A 26,504-nucleotide genomic window follows, 5' to 3' on the forward strand; every position below is an offset into this window, starting at 1 on the left:
GTCAAGATACAAGGAAGAGGCCTTCAAGAAGTTTCATTAACATCAAGAACACCTCGAATGTATGAAGAAGTCTTAAAGTGCTACTAGGTTAAAAAACTTCACATATTCAGGAGCTGCAAGTAGTAGAGCAGGATATCTTCAAGGTTCACATTCTATCATATTGACATGGAGAGATTATAAGATGGCAAAGGAGAGATCATACAATCACTCCAAGGCAAGCAAGCAAGGATGGAAGGACTTAGCTATATCAATAATTCCCATCACCACTACTTTGAGCAAGCTAGATAATGTTGAGGATCAAGAGATATCTCTTGATATCTCTTCATGATGATGAATATATCCAATCTACAAAGGTGCAAGTTGAAGTGGAATCCTAGATGGCATCCCAATCACCATTCACCAATCAGAAGGGCTCCACATCAGCATGTCTAGATGCAATGTACCTAACTCACCAGTAATGGCACAAACTCCGAGACACCTACCCTTGCTATCTATTGGTCATACCAATGTGTTGTAATTATCTAATTAGCCAAATTGAGTTTGTTGTAACAAACCCTAATTAGGGTTTTCATTGTAAAATCTTGGCCATTGATCTCAAATTGATCTGAGTCGTTGAATTGTATTGAGAGCACTATAAAAGGCTCAAGCTCTTCATTTGTAAAGGTTAAGAGTTAATAGCTAATAGTAAGTAGAATAGAATAGCAAATAGAATAGAAGTTAGAGTAGAGTAGGAGGAGAAGGCAAAAAATTGTTGCCCAAAATTGTAAATGAACTTCATTTTTCATTGAAGTTAAGGTGAAATGTGTTGTTTCTTGAAATATGCATGGTTTCTTGTTGGATCTTCATATTAGATGGTAGATGATTAGACTGAATGAAGGAAATTGTTGAATGCACTCGTGTAGAATCCTTTAGTCCATACCACTAGCCTCTTACTGATTGTGAGCATGCCTTGTGTGGTCAACTGGATTGGTATGAGCCTAACTTCGAATTGTTCTACACTCATTGCTTATGCATTTACTTGAATGATAATCAATGTGTGATTGTATTGATTCGAACATCTTCAAAATTCCCTTAGAAGATTGCACTGAGCTGGTGTCGAATTGTTCAGTTTGATGGTGAGACCTAGCCCAGTAGGACTCCACCTAGTCGTTCATCTATATTCTTACATTCTAGGTCCTAGAATAGATTCTCTAAACCCTATGCTTTTGATATTTCTTTATCTCCCAATGAGTAGATAGGACTTGAGTTCCATCAAATCAAGCTTTCAGGCATACAACGTAAGTCCCCTTGTGAATCCAGCATAATAACATCATATCACAAGAGCTTATCCACACATAGAGACCCTACATATAAGAACCTTGGAGTCTTCTCGAATGATCCTTAAGCAAATCTTCAGCATTCGAGAGATTTTGTTCAAGAGAGGATAAGATACCTTGGCATTTTATTCTATGTTTGCATGTGCATAAAAAACACACCAACAGTTTGCCACTTTGAAATGGCTTCTTTGGAGGTGGTTTGTTGGAAGATCCTTTGTTAAAGGAGTTGTACCAACAATTTTTCACATCGTGCCCAACTCTATCACAAATTAGACACTTCTTTTGAGGTCTGGAAGAATTTCCAGATTTGTGAGGTTTGCCGAAATGCTACATTGGCTTCTTGCCCTTATGACGGGATGTCATGGCATGATCTTCCTCACTGTGATCTTGGCTGATAGACTCTTCTTTCTGAAGCAGATTCACGAGCTTCTCAAAAGTGGGCATTGTCTCTATGACATTTAAAGTTGTCACAAAAACCTTGTATCTTGATGGTAGTGCCCTTAGAACAATAGGCACTAAAACAGCATCATCAACTGTTTCCCCTAATGCTTGTAGCAAGGCTCTCAACTCTACAATCCTTTTGAGAAAGGACTCTAACTGTTCTCCATTCCTCATTTTTAGGCTTTGGAGCTGACTTTGCAAATTCAAAATCTGATTCTGATTCTTCGCCTCAATACACTAAATTTAGCATGTCCCATGCATCTTTGGTTGTGGATGAGTCCCGAATGAAAGGCAGAACATCATCAGACACACTGAAAAGAATAATCAATTTTGCCTTTCTGTCGGCTTGATCAATTATTTTCTGCTCATCGACATCTGTTTTGTGGCGTGATGTGGTTCCACTGACCACATCCCAAACTTCTTCAAACTCAAGATGAGTTTTGAGTTTGGGTTTTCATGCAAAATAATTATTCCCACGTAGTAACTAGGAATCTGGGAGAAGAAATTTCGAAGAACTCCCTGCCATTGTGTTAGAGAAGGAAGAAAAATAGCACCCTCTTTGAAGAGTTGCAGATTACACGATGCTGCTTAAAGCATAGGCTTAAAAAAAAACTTTAATTTTATTTTGTTTTTCCAACTTTCCTCAATGAAATTTTATATTGGACGGATGCCTCTTTTGTCTATAAGCATTTAGACCCATGAAAATAACTAGGTTGAAAAAGAACACCCCCAAGTCATACTTTGATATAGGTTGAAAAAATAAAAAATAAAAAATAATATAAAAAATGTACCCAAGCAGCTATCATATTGTAGTTCAAACCGTGATGCTACTGATGATGAATGATCAGTTCACTACCAAGCTTTCTGATTCTAGCTTGTCAAAACTCATGGACAGAATGCAACAAAGCCACTTGTGACAAGAATGAGGACGATCAAGAATCACCAGATCTAACTGAAGCCATGGAAATTTGCAGCTACTTTGATTTAACTGAATCGGCACTATCTAACTCTAATCATGAGAAACAAACCAGTTTGAAAGCTTTTACACAAAGCCGATCAAGAATTGCCTCCAAATTGTGAGCGTCCCTGAGACCAGTGTCACCACGAGAAGAGATAAAGGTACCCAATGAAGGATTAATGAATCACAACTTGAAAGCGGCCAAAACAATCAATACCAAACGTGGAACAAAGAACTGTTGATTTATTGCACAATATGTTGGTCATAGATAAATTCTTGATCACTTGCCTGATGATCGGAGATAGACCCGAACAAATGTCGATCTGCATTTGCCCATGTCGATGACTTCCACTCTCACAGAGGCCGACCAAGCCAACCTTCACAGCTACAGAAGCTTCCCTGTGACCCAATTGCTTCACCAGAGGCTTAATGATTCTGCTCTCCCTGGCTGCAAATGTGAGAGCCAAGTTGCCAATGGCCTTGACTGCCAAAATCTGCAAGTTAGGTGTTCCCCCCTCCACCACACGCAACAGCTGCTCCACAACGATCTGGGCAGCTGGAGAACTGGTCTCGAACGTCGCTCTCCTCAAATCCGAATTGCGGTCTGCTGCTGCAGCGATCTACATGTCAAGCTCCAATATGACAATGAGTCTTGCAATGCCAAGAACTCACAATAAAGGAGCCCAATTAATAGAAATAAGGCACTGGAAAAACACACGGCCAGTATAGAGTAAATATCGATCATCACCTCAACCAGATCAAGGTAAATGTGACCATTGAAGCAAAGGTATGAAACTGGCTTTGATACCATATCACAATTTATAGAGCAATTGAATTGATCTCCTTTAATTGTAATCATGTATTTATACAAAGAAGATAGGAGATAACCCATGTGTTTGCTAGCAGTGACAGTTCAACAAATTACTAGATCAATTCCTAAATACACTACAAGACAATAACAAATCAAAACAAAAGAGAAACAAACTCTCCACGTGGAGTGAAGGATGGAATACCCAAAAATTTCAAAAGAATTTTATTAAAATTCATGTATGAGGGGTAAGATTTTTTAAAAGGAGATAAAAAAAAAATTTTCATTTTAAAAAAGTCAAATCAGAAGCATAAAGTACGCATGTATGTGTACCAGCGCTGACACAACCTTACATCAACAACTTTGACCTCCTTTTTTGGTGGATTACCTCTGAATATAGCACCTAGCTAAATTTCGCAAAGCTATTCTATATTTAGTGTCAAAACCCTAAAAAGCTATCTTTGGTTTTTTGCTCATAATTTGGGCATACAATGTCGAAATTGCGCAAACGAGGTATTGTCGGAAAGCTAGTTCTAGCACCAATCCAAATCTGTAGGTGGTTTTGTCAAACTTTGCACCAATTCTCCGTACTAGGCCTCCAAATTCAGCCTTAAGTTTTGCGCTTTCAAGGCCATATCTTGCATATTTAAACTTCGTTTATGAAAATACAGATATTGTTGGAAAGCTCTCAAAGTCCTCTATCCAAATCTCAAGTCCCTTTTAGCAAAATATTCATCACGTAGCTCTCAAAGTCCTCTATCCAAATCTCAAGTCCTTTTTTAGCAAAATATTCATCACGTACTCAAAGATCTCAATCTTTGCCTTTTGAGCTCCTTTCTTGAAATACATGGAAATCAGGTCTCTATTTGTATCAAGGGTTTCTCTTTTTGTACCATTTTGAGACTATCTTGAGGTATGAATCATGTATAAGGATTGTAGATGTAAATATTGTGAGAGCAATCAACATGGGCATGAATTGTGTCCTAATTTCTCACATATGTTTTTCAACTCTTGCTTGAGAGTATTAAAATCTCAAGTTGCCCCACCTATAGAAACAATTGTTGTACCTTCATTGATTAACACTCTTATTCTTGTTAAGCAAGATAATTCATCTATTTTGTTTTCTTCATTGGGACTCATATTTGATAGACATTGCTTCATTGTTTGTGGAGTCTCGCATTTTAAATTTGGAGAACACATCTGAGGGTTTATCTCTCTTTTTTATGACAATCATAGCATAACTATTGTAACGTCATGTTTGTCTTTGGAGCTTGTTCAAAATCAGTTTCCATTGGTTCCTTATTTGTCACCTTTTATTGTGATTGGGTATGTACCTGATTGGTTTGTGGCATCTTCATTATCCAAGGACTTGGCAACACATGAGCAGTTTTCAGAGACATCATCATATATTTGGATTCTATTTTCTACCAATTCATATCCAGAATGAGAAGCATTCATGCATTTGTACTTGGTTTATCTTCAAGAGGAGAAATGTTGTTTGTAGGCATTGGACTATGTTTTGTCTTCAAACACTCACCATTTCTGCAAGACATTATGCATTATGAGGGGCCCATGTAGTCTCTCTTTCCTTCCTATGGAGGGATATTAGATTGTATATACATGATGTATGTAGTCCTTGGGGGGTGTCATTGAGTCCTTGATGCATCATCTTGTTTGTTTCTTCTCTCTTTTAGAAAGGAGTTTTGTCCCACTGGGTTTTCTCCTTTTCTCTGTTTGTGAGAGTTGCATTGCTTTGCATTGGTTTGTACATGAATACCTAATCAGACCTAGTTGTTGGGACTCATTCATGCATGCATTTTGCATTCATATTATCTCTTTAGCTTTATCCCTAAGTTAATTTTAGGGGGGGGTGTTGGAGTAATTATGACATTTATCTAATTATTTATTAATTGGGTTCTTTAATAACTTTTTCACTTAAGCTAAACTTTGGTGTTTCTTCCTTTTATTAAATTAGGCTAAGAATAGCTTAAGCTGCCTCATTCGTTATGATGGTGACACTTGGTGAATGCTAATTTAATCTAGCCCTTAGGGTTTTAAATCTATGGTTTCATTCATCTTTTTATAAGGGAGTCATTAATTCATTGTAACTGAAAATCTCCAATATTGTAATCAATCAATTGTGTTTGCAATAGTATAGAATTTTCAAGTTGTTATAGAGCATAGTATATTTGTTTGATCTCTTTTGTGTGATAGGTGTTTTGCTTGAAGATAATTCTTGGTTCCTATGGTTGTATCATCAACTTTTACACATTCTATACTATTGGCACAAATCACAAAAGTGCAAAGATTTGTATGTCAAGTAATATTTAAGTGAGGTTCTTTTACAGTGTCTGCTGAAATCAAGAGTTTGTGCATCTCTGTGCCAGTACATCAGAGTACCTTCAGGCTTCAGCCAAACCTTCATGCAAAATGATCACTCTCGTTATTATTTGGGATAGTATGAAGGGCTTTCCAAGTATTCCTTCTCATTAGGCTGTGAAAACAAAGCAGGAATCTTTCTGCCATTTTCTGATACCACTTTACAGAAAGATTTCTCTATTGCCAGTAGTAGGGCTCTGCAGTTGCCACAGGAATCTTTCACACCAGACCACCAAGGGTTGAAGATCTGTTATTCTGCAGATAACCAAGCCTTTGTTGAGCTTCTTCCCAGTAATGGTAGGAAATCAAGAATCTTAATTACCTCAGGCTTGTAAATACATATCCAAATCAGCATGTTATAAAATTATTTACTGTAAAGTTGAACAAAATTGGCCACCTTTATGTCAAATTTACTGCCACCATATATACATGCCATTAAAATATCTGATAGTAGATTTTACCAATGGAAAAGATTTGGAGTGAATTCTAGGGTCACATACGAAATCCTACCACTCCTCCAGTCATACAGCAAGTTGAAATTCCAAGTTGGCTTCAACCTTTAATGGGATTCAACCCTAGAGGAGAAGACAGAAGATCCTGGATGTTGGATGTCATGTTTACCATATCTTGCTCAGTACTTCAAACAATAATGCTTTAGCATAGCAAATTCACCAAGTTAACCTCCCTAAGCTGCCAACCAAAACATTCATGTCTTCAAATAATTTCCTACCAAAGAGATTGTTAATTATAGCACAAAATAACCATAAGACATTGGATCATGAGTGATTGATGCCAATAAATAGCCCAAGGCTGAGATAGAGAAGCTTGAGCGAGCTCCATTCTAGAACCATATTGCTGTGATTTTATACTTCCTTTCCCTTATGTCTAATTCAATGCCCAGATAATAGAAAATCTAACCAGCTGTGTACTCCTTCCCAAGATACCATGACAATAAGAGAGGTTGGTTGCAACATGGTATGACTTACACTTGTCCATTTTTACCTAGGAAAGAGGTAAAAAGTTTAATTTTAGATCTTTCAATCAGTTTGCAGCAGTGTTCCATGGGGACGCGTCCCCCCCCCTTTTTGGGCGCGTCCCCTCATCAGAAACATCTCGGGGATGGGGACGCGACGTCCCCCGCCGTCCCGCCACCGCCACCCAAGCGTCGTCCGGACGCAGAGACGTCCCCGCGTCTCCCAAGGAGACGTGGAGACGTCTCCTTGGGAGACGTCTGGGCGTCTCCCAGAGAGACATGGAGACACCTCCATGTCTCCTTGGGAGACGTTTGGGCGTCTCCCCGTCCTTCAAGAGATGTGCAGACGTCTCTCCAAGGACAGGGAGACGCCTAGACGTCTCCTGTCGCCCCCACTTATATGCAATGTTTAAAATTAAAATTTAAAAAAAAAGTGACTTTTTAAGTTTTTTGAGAGTTAAGGGGTAACTCTAATTGGACGTGGGCCAATAGAAAAATAACACCCGACGCGCAAGGGGCAATGCCCCTTGACCCCAACTTGGGGGCGCTGCCCCCAAACCCCCGTTGAAAAATATAGGGGGAAACTGCGCCAATAGAAGTAGGGAAAATCTAACCTCCGAGTTTGATTAGGCTCCATATAACAACACAACTTAGAAATCTTGGTATTTAGATTTAGTATTTCAAATTTCCTATAGTCTCATTTGAAATGTAATTCTTACACTGTAATACTGTCATACATCTTTTCAAAACTAGTTTTTCAAGTACTATATGTATATGTATAAGTATATGAGCACCACCACCCCGCCACCCCCCCGCCGTCCCCAAATTTAGGCCCTTGGTCCCCCCGTCCCGAAAATGCGTCCCCCCCATCCCCCATCCTCAACGCCCGTGGAACACTGGTTTGCAGCCATCCGCAGGTAGCTATCTGAACTCCATAGCAATTTGACATATAGGATGGTCACTGGAGAATCAGCGTAGAGGCAAAACCATTCCAAAGCACAGATAAATAGAATTCAGGAAGTCTAAACATTTTGATGAAAACTACATCCAAAAAGACTGCAATAGGATACACAAATATTCAAAAGTGCAGTCAAGAAAATTGAAGGTAACAACATGCACAATGAATGTACACAGCAAGTTATAGACCAGTTAGCCTACTTAAATATTGCATCGTAATTCCTCTAGATTCAACGAATATAATCGATGCCTGGAATTACTAATTACAGGACTAAATTTTGGGTTATCAGTCAGCTTTCTGGCAAAATAGCTGCAGCAAAACAAAGAAAAGAATAACATCGGTTATGATGATCAAGTGGAGAGGAACAACTGAAGAAGCAAGCACTTGTTCAAAAGAAAAGATTTATATAAGTCAAATAAGCCAATGATAGCACACAAGCATTAGTTATGCAGGTTATAAATAAACTTTGGAGAGTGTATGTCAAACTGGAGATGGAGCATAATTGGCCAAAGTGAAGTGTTTCCACCATTGCTAAACCTTCTGCTTCTGCAACTGTGCAGCCCAATCCAGCACCTTTAATTCACACTTCCATTCACCACAAAATTTGTTGCCATTATCTGCTCCGCATAATGGTAGTAAAAAAATTCACCAAGACTTGCCACAACTTGTGAGTCCAGGTATGTAACAAACCAGTTTTACCAAATTCACACACCAATCCTCTGCTGAATAACTGGCAAGTCTCAGCCAAGTCCACCAAAATCTCACTGAGTTTCAGACGCAGACTTGCCTACAACAAGCAAAGAAAACCAAGCATCCACATAGTCAAACAATTCATTTTTTGCTATACCAGTTTGGGTCCAGGTCTAGCTTGGCTAAAGATCTGGATCAGGTTCGACCTATGGGGCATCTAGGGTCCCACCCCAGACATACAACTGCGATCAGGACAAAACTGAGCAAACCCGCAATGTATCTGGTGGGTTTTCATGCCTAGGCGACAAATTTCTATTTTTTTAATTTATTTATTATATCTTGACTTCCAACTTCGACCAAAAACCCAAAAACACCCCTCGTAACCCTAATACATGGATTCCAATGCATTTTAAAGACAAAAACAAAGTCATTTCTTATTGTGAATGCAAAACAAAAATATTTCTCTTATCATGAATGCAAAATGATGTATGCCATGAAGGTCTGTGTGGTTTTGAAGATCTTTATTTGGGCTTGGTGGCAAGGGCTCCACCCTCAACCCCAATCTGTATTGTGACAAGGCACATGCGAGGGGTGCTGCCCCTAGACTCCGACTAAACTCATTTGATTTGCCAAGCACCCTCTCTAAGTCCGAGCTTGCCAACTATGCTCCCAAGTTTGCCTACAAGTTTTTGTCTACAATATCATCAAATTGGACAATCTTCCCTAACGTTACTTGATGCTTACCTACAAGGAGTAAAGCAACAATGTAGTTAATTTTATATATAATATATATCATGAGATTTGGGTTTGACTAATTGACATTGTAATGTTTTTTATTTTAATGGATGTTTTCTTTATTATACAATATATGATGCTATGTGTGGCATTTTGAACTTAATTACTGCTGCAAATTGGTATGTATTTCAGATTTTAATATGTTTTTGTGTGGAGGAACCCAGAACAATCGCAATGCCAAAAAAAATTGACCTAACCCAAACCCGAACCAATACCAAGATCAGTACTTAGATTTTTTGTGCTCATTCGGCCTTCCAGAGGTGCAAAACAAGCTGAGAGGAGTTATTGGAAAGCATATTTGCAGAGTGAATCGAGCTTGGAGTGCAACAAAGGTATGTATTATTTTAATCTATTTTTATCACTTTGACTTGTTGAGTCAATACCAATTCTGAGTAATGCTACTATGATATAAACCATTTTATTTTTAACATTTATGATTCAACAAGTAACATTACATTTCCAATGATCAGGTATGTTCTCAATTCTGTATTATGTATTCTATTACATACATACACACATGCACACATATGTACACACACACATGCACACATATGTACACACACACACACATGCACACGCGCACGCAGTCTCGTACATGTGCACACATAGACAGAACCATATGAATCCTAGGGAAAAGAAATAGGCAAATCACCAAAATGGCAACATAGGTTATGAATCATTTCAACTTTGAATTCCCATATGGGAAATAACTTCAGAAAATAAAATCAAATAGATCAAACAAAACAGATCACATTATGAATCACGCAGTACAAAGTTGGACTTTCACAATGATTGCAGAATCAAATGAAATTTAAAAATTTAAAAGTTAGTTTTCTTTTGCTTCTTTGTGTTTAGATGATAAACCATTTGCATTACCATATAAGAAACAAATTAATCACAAGATGAAAATTGTACTGATCAAACAACACAGATAAAAATGTTACTCGATCAAGCTTACAGGAATCTAGCAGAAACAATAAGGATTTCCACAATGATATTGCCAAATCAAACAAAAATTCAAAAAATTAACAGTGAGTCTTATTTTATTTCTTTGCTTTTAGATAACAATTCATTTATATTCCCATTAGGGTACAATTTCATCAAAACAGAAAAAATTGAACAAAACAAATAAAACTGATTACCAATAATAAATATTACCTTATCAAGCTTACAGGACTCGAGCAGTAAAAGACGTCTATCCTGAATCCATAGGACTATGTACAAATGGAACAATTCTTTTGCATCAACCCCTCCTTTTACGGGACTGTAAATATAAAGCACAGAATAGGTCACAACAAAAGCTTTTGTTCAACTCTAAGAAACTTGCAAAAGAAATCAAAGAAACATTAAAAAAAAGACAATAAACTAACAGTGGACGTAGCATACCTAATATTCCAGCTGGCAATATCTCTCTGGAAGTCGGCAGTTGCAATTACAAGCTCTCCCACAGGTGGAGCAGGGCTAGAGGGAGGACATGCGATAAGAAATGCTCGTAATCGGTTGCATAGATCCACATTATATATGGCAGCAGCAATATTCGGAAGATCTATAGAACTGGTCCAACATAGATAACATCATAATGTTTACAAATCATAATCATGGATATGTGCAAAACTGAAAACCAAATTCAGTTAGACTATAATCCCGCAAACAGAGGGAATAGGACTAGCCCTTGCAAAACATTAAAACTGCAATTTATGGAATAAATAAGTCCCCAGCAAAACTATAGGAATGAAATAATTAATGACGTATGTTAAAAGCACAATATAGGATTTCCACTACAACAACGCATACAATCTTAAGAAACAGCAAAGCAGACAAATAAATAAATGGAAATGGTCAAGGAAAAACACAACTTTACTGAAAGAAACTAGCGAGCTTACTCCTCTACCAAACCAAAATACAAGAAAGAAGATCGGAAATGATGATTTTTAGGGAAAATTAGAAAAACAGCATTGAGTATTTTAACTGGAGGTTATTGTATGAAATAGATATGCAAAACATTAATAACTGCAACTTATGGAATAAATAAGTCCCCAGCAAAACTATAGGAATGAAATAAATGATGATGTCTGTTAAAAGCAAAATATAGGATTTCCACTACAACAGCACACACAATCTTAAGAAACAGCAAAGAAAACAAATAAATAATGGAAATGGTCAAGGAAAACCACAACTCTACTGAAGGAAACCAGTGAGCTTACTCTAACAAACCAAAATACAAGAAAGAAGATCTGAAATGGTGGTTTGTAGGGAAAATTAGAAAAGCAGCATTGAGCATTTTAACTGGAGGTTATTGTATGATAATGAAATAGATATGCAAAACATTAATAACTGCAATTTATGGAATAAACAAGTCCCCAGCAAAACTATAGGAATGAAATAAACCAAAGAAGCATTAATCGTTTGGGGAATTAATCGGCAAACCAAAAGTAAAAGATCTTTTGAAAAAATCGGGAATAAATTGGTAAAAAATCGGATTTATAAAAAAATGTAAAAAATTGAAGAAAAACAATCAAAAACTATCGTTTTTATATATTTAAGGGCATTTCCTTAGCATAGAGATATTGTAAGTAGATGAAATAGAGACTTCGACACATGAATTGTAGAAAATAAATTTTCGTTATTAATATTCATATCGCTGATTACATTGCATGAAACATACCACAATATAAATAATAACTAGATGGTGATAGCTGTCAAAATGTCAATTACAATATAGTTTGTGACTTTGTACAAAGTCAACCTATAAACTAAATACAAGGCTCCAAAAAATCAAATGTAACCAATGATGATGAAGCTCCTGGGTTAGTAGAGGCTGTCTGAGTTCATTCAATCCATTCAAGATCCAAGTTGGCTTCCCCCATGATATCAAAATCATCAAGCTCAAGCAAATCATCATCATCATCATCATCAACATCAATCCTCTGAAACTCTTGATCAATCTTGTCGAGGTCAATTGGCTCGTCTTCCACAATAGTTCTTGTTTTTGCCCATGTAGAAGAACATGGAAAATTCTGCTATTGTTACTTCATGTCAAATCTAGTGTACAAAGTGTTATCAATTTGACCTATGGCAGACACTAATTAGCTAGCAAGTGCAAGACTATAAAGTTCATACATATTTATTTTATTAATTAGAGAAGATTATAATCAAGAAAATAAATTTATTTCACAATGATAAACAAGTAACCTCTATTTGGATATCTTTTAAATTTTATGAATATTTACTATTGTTGAAGATACAAAAAAAATTGGTGAGGAAGACTTATTCTTTAAGAGTTAATCATAGCATGTAAAAAAGACTACACCTTAGCATGATTTAAAGAATAGGTATATAGAATAATTATAATATAGTTAAAAGTTAAATCTAAGAAATAGAAAGTTGAGTTATAAAAAAATTGGTTATGTTATTTATATAGAGATTGAATATGGACCTGTTTAATCTTAAAAAAGAGTTCAAATAAAAGATGTATTCGAGTCAATATATTGATTGTTTATATAAAAATGGATCCCAAAATAAATAATTTTTATATTGAATCCCTAAATTATACACAAATAAAAATATTTTTTAATTTTATTAAAAAATATATAATAAATAAACAATAATCTCTAAAAATAAAGATATGATAAAAAAAATTGAAAAATGAAATCAATAATAAAATTAAAAAGATTATAAAAATAAAGATCCCATAAAAGCAAAATTGAATGTTTTAATAAAAAAATGTATAAGAAAAAAATATTTTAAACATACATATTATTTAAGGTTTGAAGGCCATATAAAATAGATTTACAATTGTATCTCCCCGACACAAAGTAATGCCTACTCTATTAATATTCTTAATGTTGACAAAATATGTTTCAAATGAGAATTGCAAAGGCCAAACTTTTTCACTCCGCAACCCGACTCCACTGTCGCAGGTGTAGCTCTCTCTTCACGTCGGCTCTTCCTTCCTTCATGTCGACCATATTTAAGAGACATCACGCAGGGTTTTTAAACAATTTAGGATTTTTTTAGGGTTTGCCTTTCTTTTGCCGATTAAACGTGATTTTTTAGCCAACTAAAACGCGATTTAATCGCGAACTAACCGTTGAAAAAAGTTGACCATAAAATCGCAATTTATTAAGGGAAAAAATCGGCAAGCTGGCTGATCCGCGATTAATAGCGTATACTCGCAATTTTGGGGGGTTTTTTTCTTTCTTTGAAATAAACAATAATGTATGTTAAAAGCACAATATAGGATTTCCAATACAACTATGCACAGAATCTTAAGAAACAGCAAAGCAAACAAATAAACAAATGGAAATGGTCAAGGAAAAACACAACTCTACTGAAGGCAACTGTGAGCTTACTCAACTGCAATTTATGGAATAAATAATTCCCCAGCAAACCTATAGGAATGAAATAAACAATAATGTATGTTAAAAGCACAATATAGGATTTCCACTACAACTACGCACAGAATCTTAAGAAACAGCAAAGCAAACAAATAAATAAATGGAAATGGTCAAGGAAAAACACAACTCCACTGAAGGAAACTAGTGAGCTTGCTCCTCTAACAAACCAAAATACAAGAAAGAAGATCTGAATTGATGGTTTGTAGGGAAAATTAGAAAAGCAGCATTAAGCATTTTTACTGGAGGTCATTGTATGAAATAGATATACAAACAAGTCAAAGTACAAATAAAAGAATGGTAAGGGAAAAAGGCAACTCTCTACCCATAGGAAACTCATAATAAATGAAGTAAAAAGCAAACCTCTACCAAAAGAAGCTAGTCATTACATCCCTTCTCAACCCAATTATACAACAAGAAAGAGAAATCAAACTGACGGAGCAAGTGCAAAACAAGAAAAGTTGCACAGAGCATTTTAACCAGTCATTGTTAGGATTACATAAACAAACAAGCAGAATGACAACTAAAACATGAGGATCCACTTGTTATTGAATCGGGTAAAAAGACAAGATATTGCCCTTACAACTGCAAGGAGCACATGTAAGCAAAGATCAAAGTAGGATATACGGAAACTTTCCTTGTCACTATAAATTTTCAATTAATGAAATTCTCCAATTATAAATTTCAATACAATGTTCATTTTATTACTGCAAGAATAATAACATTCTTGCAGCTGGTTATAACCATAGAATCAATTGTATCATTTCTTATGAATTAAGTTGATAAATTTCCAACTTCTGATTTCTAGTAGCTCTTCTAGCATCATACTCTAACACAAAGGTAAATCAGCACAACATACACAAGTAGTAATAGAATGAAAAAAAAATTGCTGGTTAATGACAGCATACCTGGGTAAAATGTGCTGATTATGGATTTCAATATCAGTTGAAACTTCATTTCGAATATTCAAGCAAAGTGTTTTCATTTTCGAATATGCTGTTGAAATATTTAATGCATCCATCAATATTCCTTCATTGCCATTTGCTACAAACTCATCTGTCTCTGCTATATGTCGCCTCGACCTTTTCTTCACAGCAGTCTGCATATAGCTTAGTGATTCTTCCTTAAGTGTGCAGCTCATGTTTTTCTAAATCACACAAAATTACTCAACTCTGGAGATTAAAATAACTTACTTATAATAAGCTATAAGGTAAAGATTCTTACCTGAAAATAGCTGCACAAATTTAACTGCACCTCAGGAGATAGTATATCATGGAGGAGAGTATATATCTTTACAGCAGGGGTAAGAGCTGGTGCAGCAATGCCAGTAGCAGGTCCAAACACATCAACTAAGCCTGATGGTATTGAATCATCCAATGATTTATAATTCTCAAACACCAAAGCAAGCAATTGCTCCACTTGGTCTTCAATGTCTCCTAAAATCCGTTTCTGTCACAAAATATATTTACAAAAATGTGAATTCTTAACTGGAAAAGGCAATGAAAACGTGCCAAAATAAGTTAAATGAAAAATCCTAAAAGAAAGCTCCACTGTCACAACATAAGCAAAATTGAGAATGCTCACACAAATGAGGGTAACAAACCGAATGAAATATGTGACTACAGAAACTCCCCGAGTTATATACTACATACTAACAAAAATAGCATTGTCCATACATGTACCCACAAATAATATTCCTATTATCTGAAAAAAATGTGAGTTATTATGAGCAATCACAGCTCAAACTGATCAGTGATCTGATCTGAATTAGATCACCAATGTTTTAGTAGATTTAGGCACAAATCCTAGGCATAACAAAATCATGACTTAATCCTAGATTTAATCCACAAAATTATGATATTCTAGAGATTTGAAATGAAATTATAAAACTACATTTTTTCTCTTATTTTCTGAATATTCTAAATTTCCCAATTAATTGAAAAAAGCTTTTGTTTTTCCAAGCCAATCCCAAGAATGATTTTAGCCCTATGCATGTACCTACCCACAAGCACACATCCTGATACGGTATGCATGCAGAAACATACTTGCATGTGCACATGCATGCTTGTATACAAAGTGCATGCATGCACTTAAATATTCGCATTAGGTTCTCTATATAGAGTGCCACTCTAGACAAGGTAATAGAAAAGAAGAAAATAAAAAGCATACTAACATCATACAACTTATTATATGTAGCCTGAATTTTGAGGTTAGCCAATAAATTAAGATTATACAATTCACAAGATACGTGGCTAATATCTATCTTAGCCATCTGCAATTTATAATTTTATATATAATGGTAAGATAGCTTTAAAGAAAAAGTTGAGCAGCACGAAATAAAGTTACAAGAAGCAAGCTTATATCTATTCCAGCTATGTGGCATGTTTAATATTTACGAAGGCAAAATAGCTATGTTGCCAGATTTGCCTATAGATAGGCGGGATCTGGGATCCAGTTTAAACTAGATCTGGGATCTAGTCCAATATGCTTGTGGATCCCAACAAGGGACAAACCTGGCGTAACCAAAGTGAACTTGCCAATCCTAAGTGAACTGGGCACAAAAAGGTGCCCAGTTCAGCTGGGACAAACCTGGTATAACCTAAGTGAACTTGTCAATCCTACAACACTTTTTTAATTTTTTTTGCTTTTTTGACCTAGGCACCCTATTATTGATCTAAACCCTAAAAGTCACTTCTAAAACACATCTAACACCAAAAGAAGTTCCTTTTAGTTCATTTTTATTGCACAAAACAAATATCATTCCACGAGACTGAACATTCATTTTTGCTTGTTGAATCAACAAAGGAAATTGAAATTGATCTTCGAAGGTTCTACAACAATTGCATTGTAATTCCTACATGTTTACAAGTGTCTATAAGCTGCCAAGAGGATCATAGAAGAAAATTTTTGCAAAGTGGAAAGTTTTTCATTTTTGTTTTCCAAACATGAAACAGACCCTTTGCTTTGCTTTTCTAAGTTTTTTCATCCTTCTATGAATGTATCAAAAGAGCTAGGTTTTATATATCTATTTTTCGTTTTTATTTTTTTTGTTTGAATGTGTTGTTTATAAAAAAATTGCAATAGGCATCACAATGGCATCTAGTTCTAGCTCCACAGCTTGACCTAAATTCAAAACACATATGAGTTCTCCTCTATGGAAGTCTATTGATATGATACAACTGATTCAAAATTGTAGGGGTTATATTTGGATTTGCCAAGGACACGATATTAGATATTCTAGTTTGTATGGTTGGATGAAAGCCCATTTGTGTGAAATGTTTGGGCAAGGCATCAAAACTTGCCCTGGAAAGAATGGTGTACCTATGCCAACAAACATTTTGGAGTGAGAACAAGAAAATGAACTAGCAAGCAATAAATCAAATCACCCCTTAATAAAAAAATCAAAGGACATGGAAATGAAGCCCCCAAAGCCCCCATCTAATCCTGGTGTTGTGGTAGAAAGTCACCCAATTTGGCCACTCTTGAAAGTGAAGAAACTACTACAAACAAAAAACCAAAGGTTTTGGAAACTAATTTCAATATGAGAGTTAAGACATTGCCAACCACAACACATAGCAAGATGTATTTATGCAAATGGGTTGTGCAAATAGGTTGGCTTTCAATGTAGTTCACTCACGATATTGGCAAGAGATGTGAGATATTCTAGTTCATATGGTCGGATGAAAGCCCATTTGTGTGGAATGCCTAGGCAAAGCATCAAAACTTGTTGTACCTATGCCAACAGAAAAAATGATAGCATATATTACGGAGCAAGAAAAAGCAAATGAACTAGCAAGCCATAAACCAAACACCCCTTAATAAAATGGTCAAAGGAAATGAAGCCCCAATGCCACCATCTAATCCCAATGTTGTGGTAGGGAGCCGCCAATTTTTGGCCACTCTTAAAGATGTAGAACCCACTACAAACAAAAGACCAAAGGGACCTTTGGAAACTACATTTCAAAATGAGAGCTGAGACATTGCCAACCAACACATAGCAAGATGTATTTATGCAAATAGGTTGGCTTTCAATGTAGTTCACTTGCCATACTAGCAAGAGCTGTGAGAAAAATTAATGAGGCTCCATAAGGGTACAAAGGCTCAGGTTATGAGAAGGTACATGGCACCTTATTGGAAAAAGAGGTCAAAGGCCTTGGTTAAGACAGTGTCCATTGTTTCATATGGATGGAAAGATTCAAAAAATCAGCCTTTGATCAATGTCATAGTAATGGCCCCTAAAGTGGCAATGTTTTTTAGAGTCGTAAATTGTGAGGAGCAAGTGAAAGATGGCCAATTTATCGCTGATATTCTCATTGCAGCCATTGAGAACATGGGACCCCGTAACGTTGTTCAGCTCATAATTTACAATGCAAGGAATTTTAGGGCTAGTTGGGTTGTTGGTTAAGGAATACTATTCACATATCTTTATGACACCTTATGCAGTCCACTCTCTCAATCTTATGCTACAAATATTGGGGATAAAATTGATTGGATCAAAAAGTTGTATGAAAAGGCTAAGAACGTCTAAATGTTCATCACCAACCACCTCATGTCACAAGACACTTTTAGAAATATTTCAAAATTTGAGGTATTGAAAGTAAACGAAATATAATATTTTAAATTTTCATAATTTGATGGTGCTTTCTAATTCTTATTTAAAATTTGTTTTATAATATTATTATTTTATTTTTTAATACAGTGTTAAGACCTGTTTCAGCTCTAACACAATTGTCTTGAGAAGACTAATGAAAGTTAGAGAAGTGCTCTCTAGCATGGTGATTAGCCAAAACTGGTCTATATTAAGGCAAAACATCACTTACGGGGTAACAAATATTAAGTGGATTTTAGATGACTCTTGGTGGGATACTGTGGAGTATCTACCTAGTTTCACCAAGCACATTTTGAACATGATTCATTATACTGGCATGCACAAGCCTTTCTTGGGAGAGATATATGATGGGCCTTGACTCAATGATTGAGAAAATGAAGAGCATCATAAATGTGAAAGAGTAAAACCCTGAAGAGACATTTTTCAAACAATTGCACACAATTATTGAAAAAAGAAGGAACCGGATGACCACCCCTTTGCATCTTGCCTTTACATTGAGTCCAAAATACTACAATGCCGAGATTCTTTCTGTGCCAGCAAGAGTTGACCCATGTAGAAATTTTGGAGTTGTTGAAGGGTACAAGGCAACATTTCATAGACTCTTCCTTGATCTTGATTTGCAAGATGTAGTCACAAGTGAGTTCATTGATTTTTTACACTCAAATGGTCAAAGTATAGAGGTTCTTCATGATAAGTTTAAGAAGGATGCTGACAGTGGGTGATACTTCCATGGCCAACAATTCCAACACTTACAACCCCTTGCAATCAAAGCTTTTCATCACAGACAAGTTTAATAAAAAAAAAAGTCTTTAAAGTTTCAACTTCTACTTATAATTTAAATAAAAATTATAAAGTGTAACTCTGTCTCTTTATTTTGTCTTCGTAGGTTGCTATTGGAGTACATATTCTTTCATCCACTGAGTAAAGTGCAATAGATTGTACTCAAAAAAAGGAAAAGATCTTAGCATACATGTGTCCCAACTTGTGTCTACTTTCACACAAACAACATGACTACAAGGAAAGGGACACGAAGTTGTGGGATATAAAGCCAAAGCATACTGTCTTGGATTCCCACTTCTCAACATATTGCACTCAAGGAGTTGAAATGCCACCACACTTTTAGTGCAAGTGGCACTAGCACGAGCACTACTTGTGGTTCTTATAATGTTCCTTAATCATCTAATGTCAATGATGATGATGATGATGATATTAATGGTCTAGAAAATCCATTTAATGATTAAAATGAGTTTTTAAACAAATGAAGCCAAAGTGAACCCAAACTCAAAAAAGAATACCAAATCCACAAACCCAAACCAAGATCCATAACAAAACTGGCAACATAGCAAAATAGCTGCTGTATCAACAACCAAAAAAAAGCCTTTCCCTTTACAGAGCCACACATTATCAGCAGGTAAAATAAACAATGCTTTGTGTAAATACCTCTTGTCGACTTAAAGCATTCCCATCCCGAGCACTTACTACAGCGACAAGCAAATCATGTACTAGTATAAGACAGTCTTCAGTAGGTGTTGCAGCCTCCATAATAGATGAAAGGTACCTGCATTTTTCAAAAAACACATTATTAAAGATTCTTGAAATTAATTGAAAGTACATTTCATATAGCATATATGAAAATACAATTTACAAATACAAAAACGATAATAAAAAAAGCCAGACGATTCATCCACACTACCTTAACTTTGTATATGCATCTGAAACTCCATAATATGAAGCAAACTCTGTCAATAACCACCTCCAAGGCCCATGTAGATGTAAATTCCTTTGCTGAAAATGTTGCACTCTCATTGCAACTTCTAATACCAAATCATAGGCAACAGTTTCTGCAACAGGGCCACACTGCAAAAATAAACAAAAAGATTTTACCAAGTAAAACATTATCAACTCAATTGAGGTCTACAAAAGGAAAAGCACAGAATACGTGCTGTGCAGTTAATAAAACTGAAAAGTGCCCCATTGTTCATATAGTTTTGTGGTGTATATATGAACATTTATCTCTCATGTCCAAAGAATGGATAGAAAAGAACATTTTTTAGGAAGCTTTCAAAACGTTTGTCTTATCACAGGCAAAAATGATATGTAAAAATTAATATAAAAGCAGATTGTTGTAAGACTCTTCTTACAAAACCCAAATTTCAGTGTACACTCAAACTGTTAGTTTGCAACTCCAAAGCATTTGTATTAGTTTCCAGAAAATGCATGGCAATGCATCATATTACAATTTCGGCATGCTATGCTCTGTGACAAGCCAATTATATACAAGATTCATAACTATAATTTCAAGAGAGGCCATTTAGAGTAATCCAAGGGGGAAAAAATGCAACAAAACATGTACCTTCATAGCACCCATTTCATCCGTACTTGTTATGTAGTTTATAAAGAGCTGAATTTTCCCCACACACTCATGTTCTGGCTCTTTATAAATAGACCACCAGCGTGTTTTATCTGTCTGCACAAAATTGTATACATCAGTATTAATGTAGTCTCTGATCTTATCCATACTGATGGCTAACATCATTTCTTTCAGAATGAGAAGACAGAAGAGAAATGCATTGCTTACCGGATCATCACTAATAGAAGCAAGTTGAACTAAAACACGTCCTTGTACATTACCCTTGGAATCCTGAACTTCTACAATGAGATCGTCCCCCGGACTTTCTGGTAGGCTTCATTCAACAAAATAATCAAAGCAATGCAGGAAATTTCAGACTTGAATTATTAGATGCTGTAAATTTTGATAGTACAAATAATGAATTGCATGTGGAGGAAAATGAAATCGGCATGACAAGAGACATTAACTCTTTGCTCAAATAACAAACATGCATCACACTCTTGCTCAAATAAAATAGAGAATAGTGATGTTCAACCCACAGAAATGACAAGCAAACCTCAATCTCATAAGAACCGACAATCTTAAGAAATAAGCAATTTTCTCAAGGAAGAGAAAGGTTTAACTTTAGCCAGAGATTTTACATACAAGACATGCATTTCACCAGATCCTGGTTGCATTCGGAAAGCTTCTTCTTCAATTGAGCTCTTCAGTTTCAGATAACAAGAGTAAGTCTCTGTAACAAAAATGCAGAAAAACATATCGGAATTAGTAATATTGTATCTTGATTGATCATAGGCCTGATAGTTTGGTTAACAGGACCTGAAATAAAGCCCTCTGTATCCAGGGAAAACCTGAAGCTAGCTCTTAATGACATTTTGTTAATGCAAAAAATATTGAATCCCTACAAAAGTTGTAAAAAACAAGAGGTACCTTGTGTAGTTTCATTCACTGAGCTGCTGCGAAGAGACGTGACACCTGTTTTTAGAAGGCTAGACACTTGTCTTACATAGCGTCCACCTGCTTGCATATATGCCATACTACGCTGAGTGTAAGTGCCATGCAGGGGAACATGGGGTGCAACACGAACTTTTCTCACTGCTTCCCATCCAGACAAAAGTGTTGACTGAAGATTGGAAGTTTTTCTACGTAGAGATCCAAAGTTTACACGTGATGATCCAAATGAATGAAAAGTGCATCCAGATGGCGAATCAAGCACCATCCTCACCTTACGCACTATATCAAAAACATGCATAGAAAGCTTATTCAAACTCACCTTTCAAATAAATCAATAAATAATACACCGATTAATGTCAACCAATGATCCCACCAATGCATTCTTGACTCATCTAAAAGAGCAATGTCAACCAATGACCTCCCCCACAATGCATTCTTGACTCATCTAAAAGTGTAGCGCCAACAACAATCCCCCCAATAACATTCTTAATCGTCTAAAATTGTGGTTCAAAACAAATAAAGAAAATGCACCATTGGATCAAGAAGCAAAAAAATAAATATTTGGTGTGTCTAATAGAAAACCTCAGTTCTCTTAAAACTTCATAAAATTGTCTCTACTGTAGATGCACCTAGGTTTAATAGATCCATCAGAACCATTAAATTAAATCCATTGGTATAATACCTTGCACCTTAATTTTTCCTACGGTTTTCTTTGGCTTAGGAGCAGACCCTTCTAGGGTAGCATCTGTGGAGCCTTTTCTCAGCAATTCCTCCTCTGGTTGTAATAGTATTTGCTGCAATCTACAACGGACATGATAAGCACGTCATATGAAAATCAAACAACTGTCCTACCTGTTACTCAATGTTGGTTCTACTACCACCTTGACTCCAAAGGATAAATAAACACAACAATCAACAAGAGCAAATTTTTAATTGACATAGTTGAATTCATTATGCCACTTACCCAAAAGCATTACGCAACAGTGTGCATTCGTTATGAAGAAACTCGGGAGCTTCCACGCAACCTCTGGCCCATGCCTGAAGGCAAAGCCGCACACAAGCCTCATAGGCAATAAGGGCATGCCAAGCTCCTTGGCCACTGTAACCAAAAGATGGCATTTTGTGTGTTTGATCAAACAAGAAAAATTTGAATTGTTACCCCTGCATTAAGATAATAGTCATCCATGAATGAAACTGATGCTTTAAACAACCATATACTAACCTGAGATGAAATGTGGGTAGGGTAGTTGCTATATTTGTAGATTGTTTGCACGAATTACCTGTTGTATCTCCAACAACCACAGAAGCAGGCCTGTGAAAGTGGTGTTGACAATTTTTTTGCAATGGGTTAAAATAAGAACTCAGCTTAAGACTTGTCACTAACCAAAACAAATCTACAAATAACAAATGAGATAAACATTGTCCTGCCTGCCAACAGAGAGAGTGTGTTTCTGCAAGTATAGAAATACGTACTTTGCATGTTCATCCTTTGTTTTCCGTACTGTGTCATGTCCATCCAGTCCCTTATTCAAGACTGCATTATGGAGAGGATGTTGTGCCCTACCACGCTTAATGTCTGCTTCTACAGTGTCTCTCCTAGTAGAAGTTTCAGAGCAATAGACAGGATTAGTCCGAAGGCCTGTAACAGTTGGTTCACCCATGGAACCATCAATTGGCGGTGCACTGGGCATTTCCATGTCTGACAAATTGCCAGGCCAGCTACTACTATTGTGAAGATCCTGCTGCTAAATAACACAATGGTAATCAAATTTATTACTCCTTGTTTTGGCATTATATTATTAACCAAAGAACAGAAAAAAGATGAATAGACCCCATTACAAAAACAGTTTCATGCAAAAAAACAAATTGCAGTTGAGAAATAATAATTTATGACTTCATTCTATGTACATATTCTCTAGTGATCGAGGTTAAAACAAAAATTTGATCAACAATTACTACATTTTTAGTGATGAATGATATGTTTCAGAAGCCATATCCATACATGGATATTAAGATAAGATGCATGTGCCGTTTGTAAATAACTCCAAATTATTAATTCAAGTAGCCCTAGCCTTACCCGCATCTCAGTTGGCTGATGCTGTGGAACAAACTCGGATGACCTTTGCTGCAATATTTTGGACCTTGATTTAGTTGCATGAGTGGTTGTATCCTGTGACGGACGCAGATTGGATCAATGGATGATTATTTACAGACCACCAAAGCCAAATAAGTATATTTCGGGATTCTAAATTGCAAGCACTAAACAAGCGTAATTCTTATGCAAATGTTTCCAAAAGGAGTCGCTATATTCCTGAACATTCTAGTTTTGCATAGCAACTATTCTTCTCAAAAAAAGGAACTTAACAAACTTCTGTACGTTCTCCATAATGAAAAAGAACATATAGGAAATTAAATGTGCAAACCTCTTGAATATTCTCCGCAACAACCTTAAAATTGGGAACACCTGTCCCTTGGCGAATAACGTGATCTCTAGGAAAACGATCTTCAAATTCTTCAAAACTCATTCCACTTTCTGAAGATTCATCTTCAATGTATTCATTTTGTTGCCTACTATTATAACTATAAGGATATCTCTGCTCGCCTGCTCCTAAATCCAGTTGATGCCCAAAGTTCCTTTGCTCTGGTAAATCATTAGAGATATGCTGCTGCCTCTGTGAGCGCAATGAGGAATTTCCATAAGAGTACAAATAATCGCCTGTATATGTTTCTCTGCGTTGCGTAGGGGGCATAGACCGGCGTGCCATACCGGTGCCATTATAACCATGTTCAAAGTCTCTATAGTGATTTCCATTTTGATCTTCCTGTGGAGAAGAATCGCCTGAATATCTTCCATATTCTCGCTCGCCACCAGAGTCTGATGTTTCTTCATACTCTGAGGTATGATTACCAACATTCTCTTTGACAGCAGGATCTCGAGCTGATCGAGGATTGGGAATTGGACCGGATAGGACATGAGCACTCCGCAACTGTGACGGAGGAAGACCGAAGCCTCGGCTTCCACTTCGGTCATTGTAAACTGGATCCATATTATGAGTAGGATACTGTGCTTGTGTCGGATGTCGTTTAATCTCCACACCCTGCAAAAAAGTTAACTTCCTCCGAATTCAAACTCCGGATCTCAGGCAAGTTCAAACAGACTGTTGCAACACATTCGGCTCAATTTAAAATTCTCTTAAAGATGTATAGTCTCTTACCAACTCATCTCAACCAGGGTTCCATTCTTACTGTTGTGAGCATTGGATAAAAAACAAATTTATAATAGCAATAAAGATTGTTCACATGCGCAAAAGCAAAAGAGCTTTAAATGGCGGCTATAGCTTTGTTTTTTAAAAGGAACAGCTTTGATCTAAGTAAATACCAGCTAAATTATTACTACAAAATAGAGACAAGAAGCAGGATTATGAGTTCCCTGGTTCTTCTATTTTCTGTGTTTTCGTCTTCCGTTTTGTACCGCTTACTAGCGAATTCAGTTGGAAGCTAAAAGAATATCTAAACACCAACAACAACCAGAAAAGTACTGCTGGAATCCATTGTATAGTAAAGATCAGCTACATTGTCCTATAAACTATCCAACAAAAAAAAATAGAGAAACTCTTTACTCACCTTTCTAACCCAGTTAATGGCGCTTGAATCTAGCCCTTCCGTGAACATCATCCTTTCTAAACGCTGTTCTCCGATTTACCCTGCTTCAACTTGGAGCAAAAGCATTGAAGACCAATAATTTTATATATAAAACCAAAAACAAAGCCGCCGCCCAACTCCACAACTTCAAAAAAAAAAAGCTTCAAAGCCCGATAACAAAACTCTCCAGCTGCACCGCAATTCGGTAAGTTGCTCACAATCCGTCCCCCATTGAAACAGGGAACTTCAAAACCTGGTCAAAACTCCAATGTACTTCTTTCTCCGAAAACAAAACCCTCTTCTGACATTAATCCTCCATTATTTCAAAGAGTTATACCGGTTTCAAACTCTGAAACTTGTGCTGCTATCTACCACGCTTCGAACTGCCACCTAGCATTATTTTCCTCAGACGATTTAAGATCTTCAAACAATGTGAAAAACAAAACAAAAAAAACAGCCTACAAACTCGTACCAGTTCTTCAGCATTCCATCTCCGTGCTTTTGATGTTGTTTAATATTTCTTGCTTTTCTTTTTCACTCCAAAACAATATCTGTACACATTTTAAAAATCTCCGTTCTGTGTTTTCTAATGAATTAAGCGCGATTACCACGCCACGTCTGATATATTTCCGTTGGAAATTATCTCGGGACCTCCTGATCCCGTCCACCTCGGATTTTGACCTTCTTTGCCGACCGTCGATCGAGCCACGTCAGCAGACTCAAAAGTAAAGATCTGACGGAGCAAATTTGCCGTGCCGTCATGACGCTCAACGGAAACGGAATTCACTGTTTGGCAAATTCCGTTTTATAGTCATTTGACGGTTGCAGTCTGACGGCCTGTCGTCTGTAAATGCGCAGCTTTAATGAGAAAAAGGGCACCCAAGTTTGACGGCATTTGAATCGGAATAACGACGCATGGGGAATTAAATTGTGAATAATTTTAGGTTGGAGTCCGTGATCTTCGCCGTTTTTTCTGACGTTATGGCTTTTGTCGGTGCCAGGTGGGTGGGGCCCAAAGAGAGTAAAATGTTAAGAAATAAATTTTCTTATTAAATAAAAAAATGGTGGAAAATAAAATTTCAAATATTTGATGATAACCTTAGTCATTGTCATAGTCACAGCATGTGCGGAGTGTCTTTTCTTCATCTTTTTTAAGAAGACAAGACAAAAAGGGGAAGGGAATGAGTGTGTTTATTCAAACTTGGTATATAGTATGTTTATAGTGGAATATAAATAT

General features: G+C 36.3%; 1 protein-coding gene across 5 annotated transcripts in view; it reads right to left on the minus strand.

Annotated features, from left to right (window-relative positions):
* The window catches only part of LOC131054738 (uncharacterized), a 36,494-nt gene extending 10,621 nt beyond the window's left edge, over nt 1–25,873 (minus strand). Inside the window, exons 1-17 of one of the 5 annotated variants that reach the window (XM_057989336.2) lie at nt 25,740–25,873; nt 25,250–25,650; nt 24,049–24,738; nt 23,703–23,795; nt 23,099–23,370; nt 22,848–22,937; nt 22,590–22,724; nt 22,308–22,426; nt 21,602–21,904; nt 21,317–21,404; nt 20,675–21,005; nt 20,015–20,178; nt 19,762–19,879; nt 14,937–15,161; nt 14,621–14,811; nt 10,705–10,872; nt 10,477–10,582 (exon numbers count right to left, since the gene is read on the minus strand). In XM_057989336.2, coding sequence (XP_057845319.1) covers nt 10,477–10,582; nt 10,705–10,872; nt 14,621–14,811; nt 14,937–15,161; nt 19,762–19,879; nt 20,015–20,178; nt 20,675–21,005; nt 21,317–21,404; nt 21,602–21,904; nt 22,308–22,426; nt 22,590–22,724; nt 22,848–22,937; nt 23,099–23,370; nt 23,703–23,795; nt 24,049–24,738; nt 25,250–25,300 — 3,144 coding nt within the window. In that variant the 5' untranslated portion in view covers nt 25,301–25,650; nt 25,740–25,873. Of the gene's footprint in view, nt 1–10,476; nt 10,583–10,704; nt 10,873–14,620; nt 14,812–14,936; nt 15,162–19,761; nt 19,880–20,014; nt 20,179–20,674; nt 21,006–21,316; nt 21,405–21,601; nt 21,905–22,307; nt 22,427–22,589; nt 22,725–22,847; nt 22,938–23,098; nt 23,371–23,702; nt 23,796–24,048; nt 24,739–25,249 lie in introns of all 5 variants that reach the window. The other 4 variants (XM_057989328.2, XM_057989356.2, XM_057989341.2 and 1 more) reach the window with 4 other exon arrangements.
* Between the last annotated feature and the right edge of the window lie 631 nt (nt 25,874–26,504).

This window comes from Cryptomeria japonica, chromosome 2, assembly GCF_030272615.1.
Source record: "Cryptomeria japonica chromosome 2, Sugi_1.0, whole genome shotgun sequence".
Taxonomy (NCBI): Eukaryota; Viridiplantae; Streptophyta; class Pinopsida; order Cupressales; family Cupressaceae; genus Cryptomeria; species Cryptomeria japonica.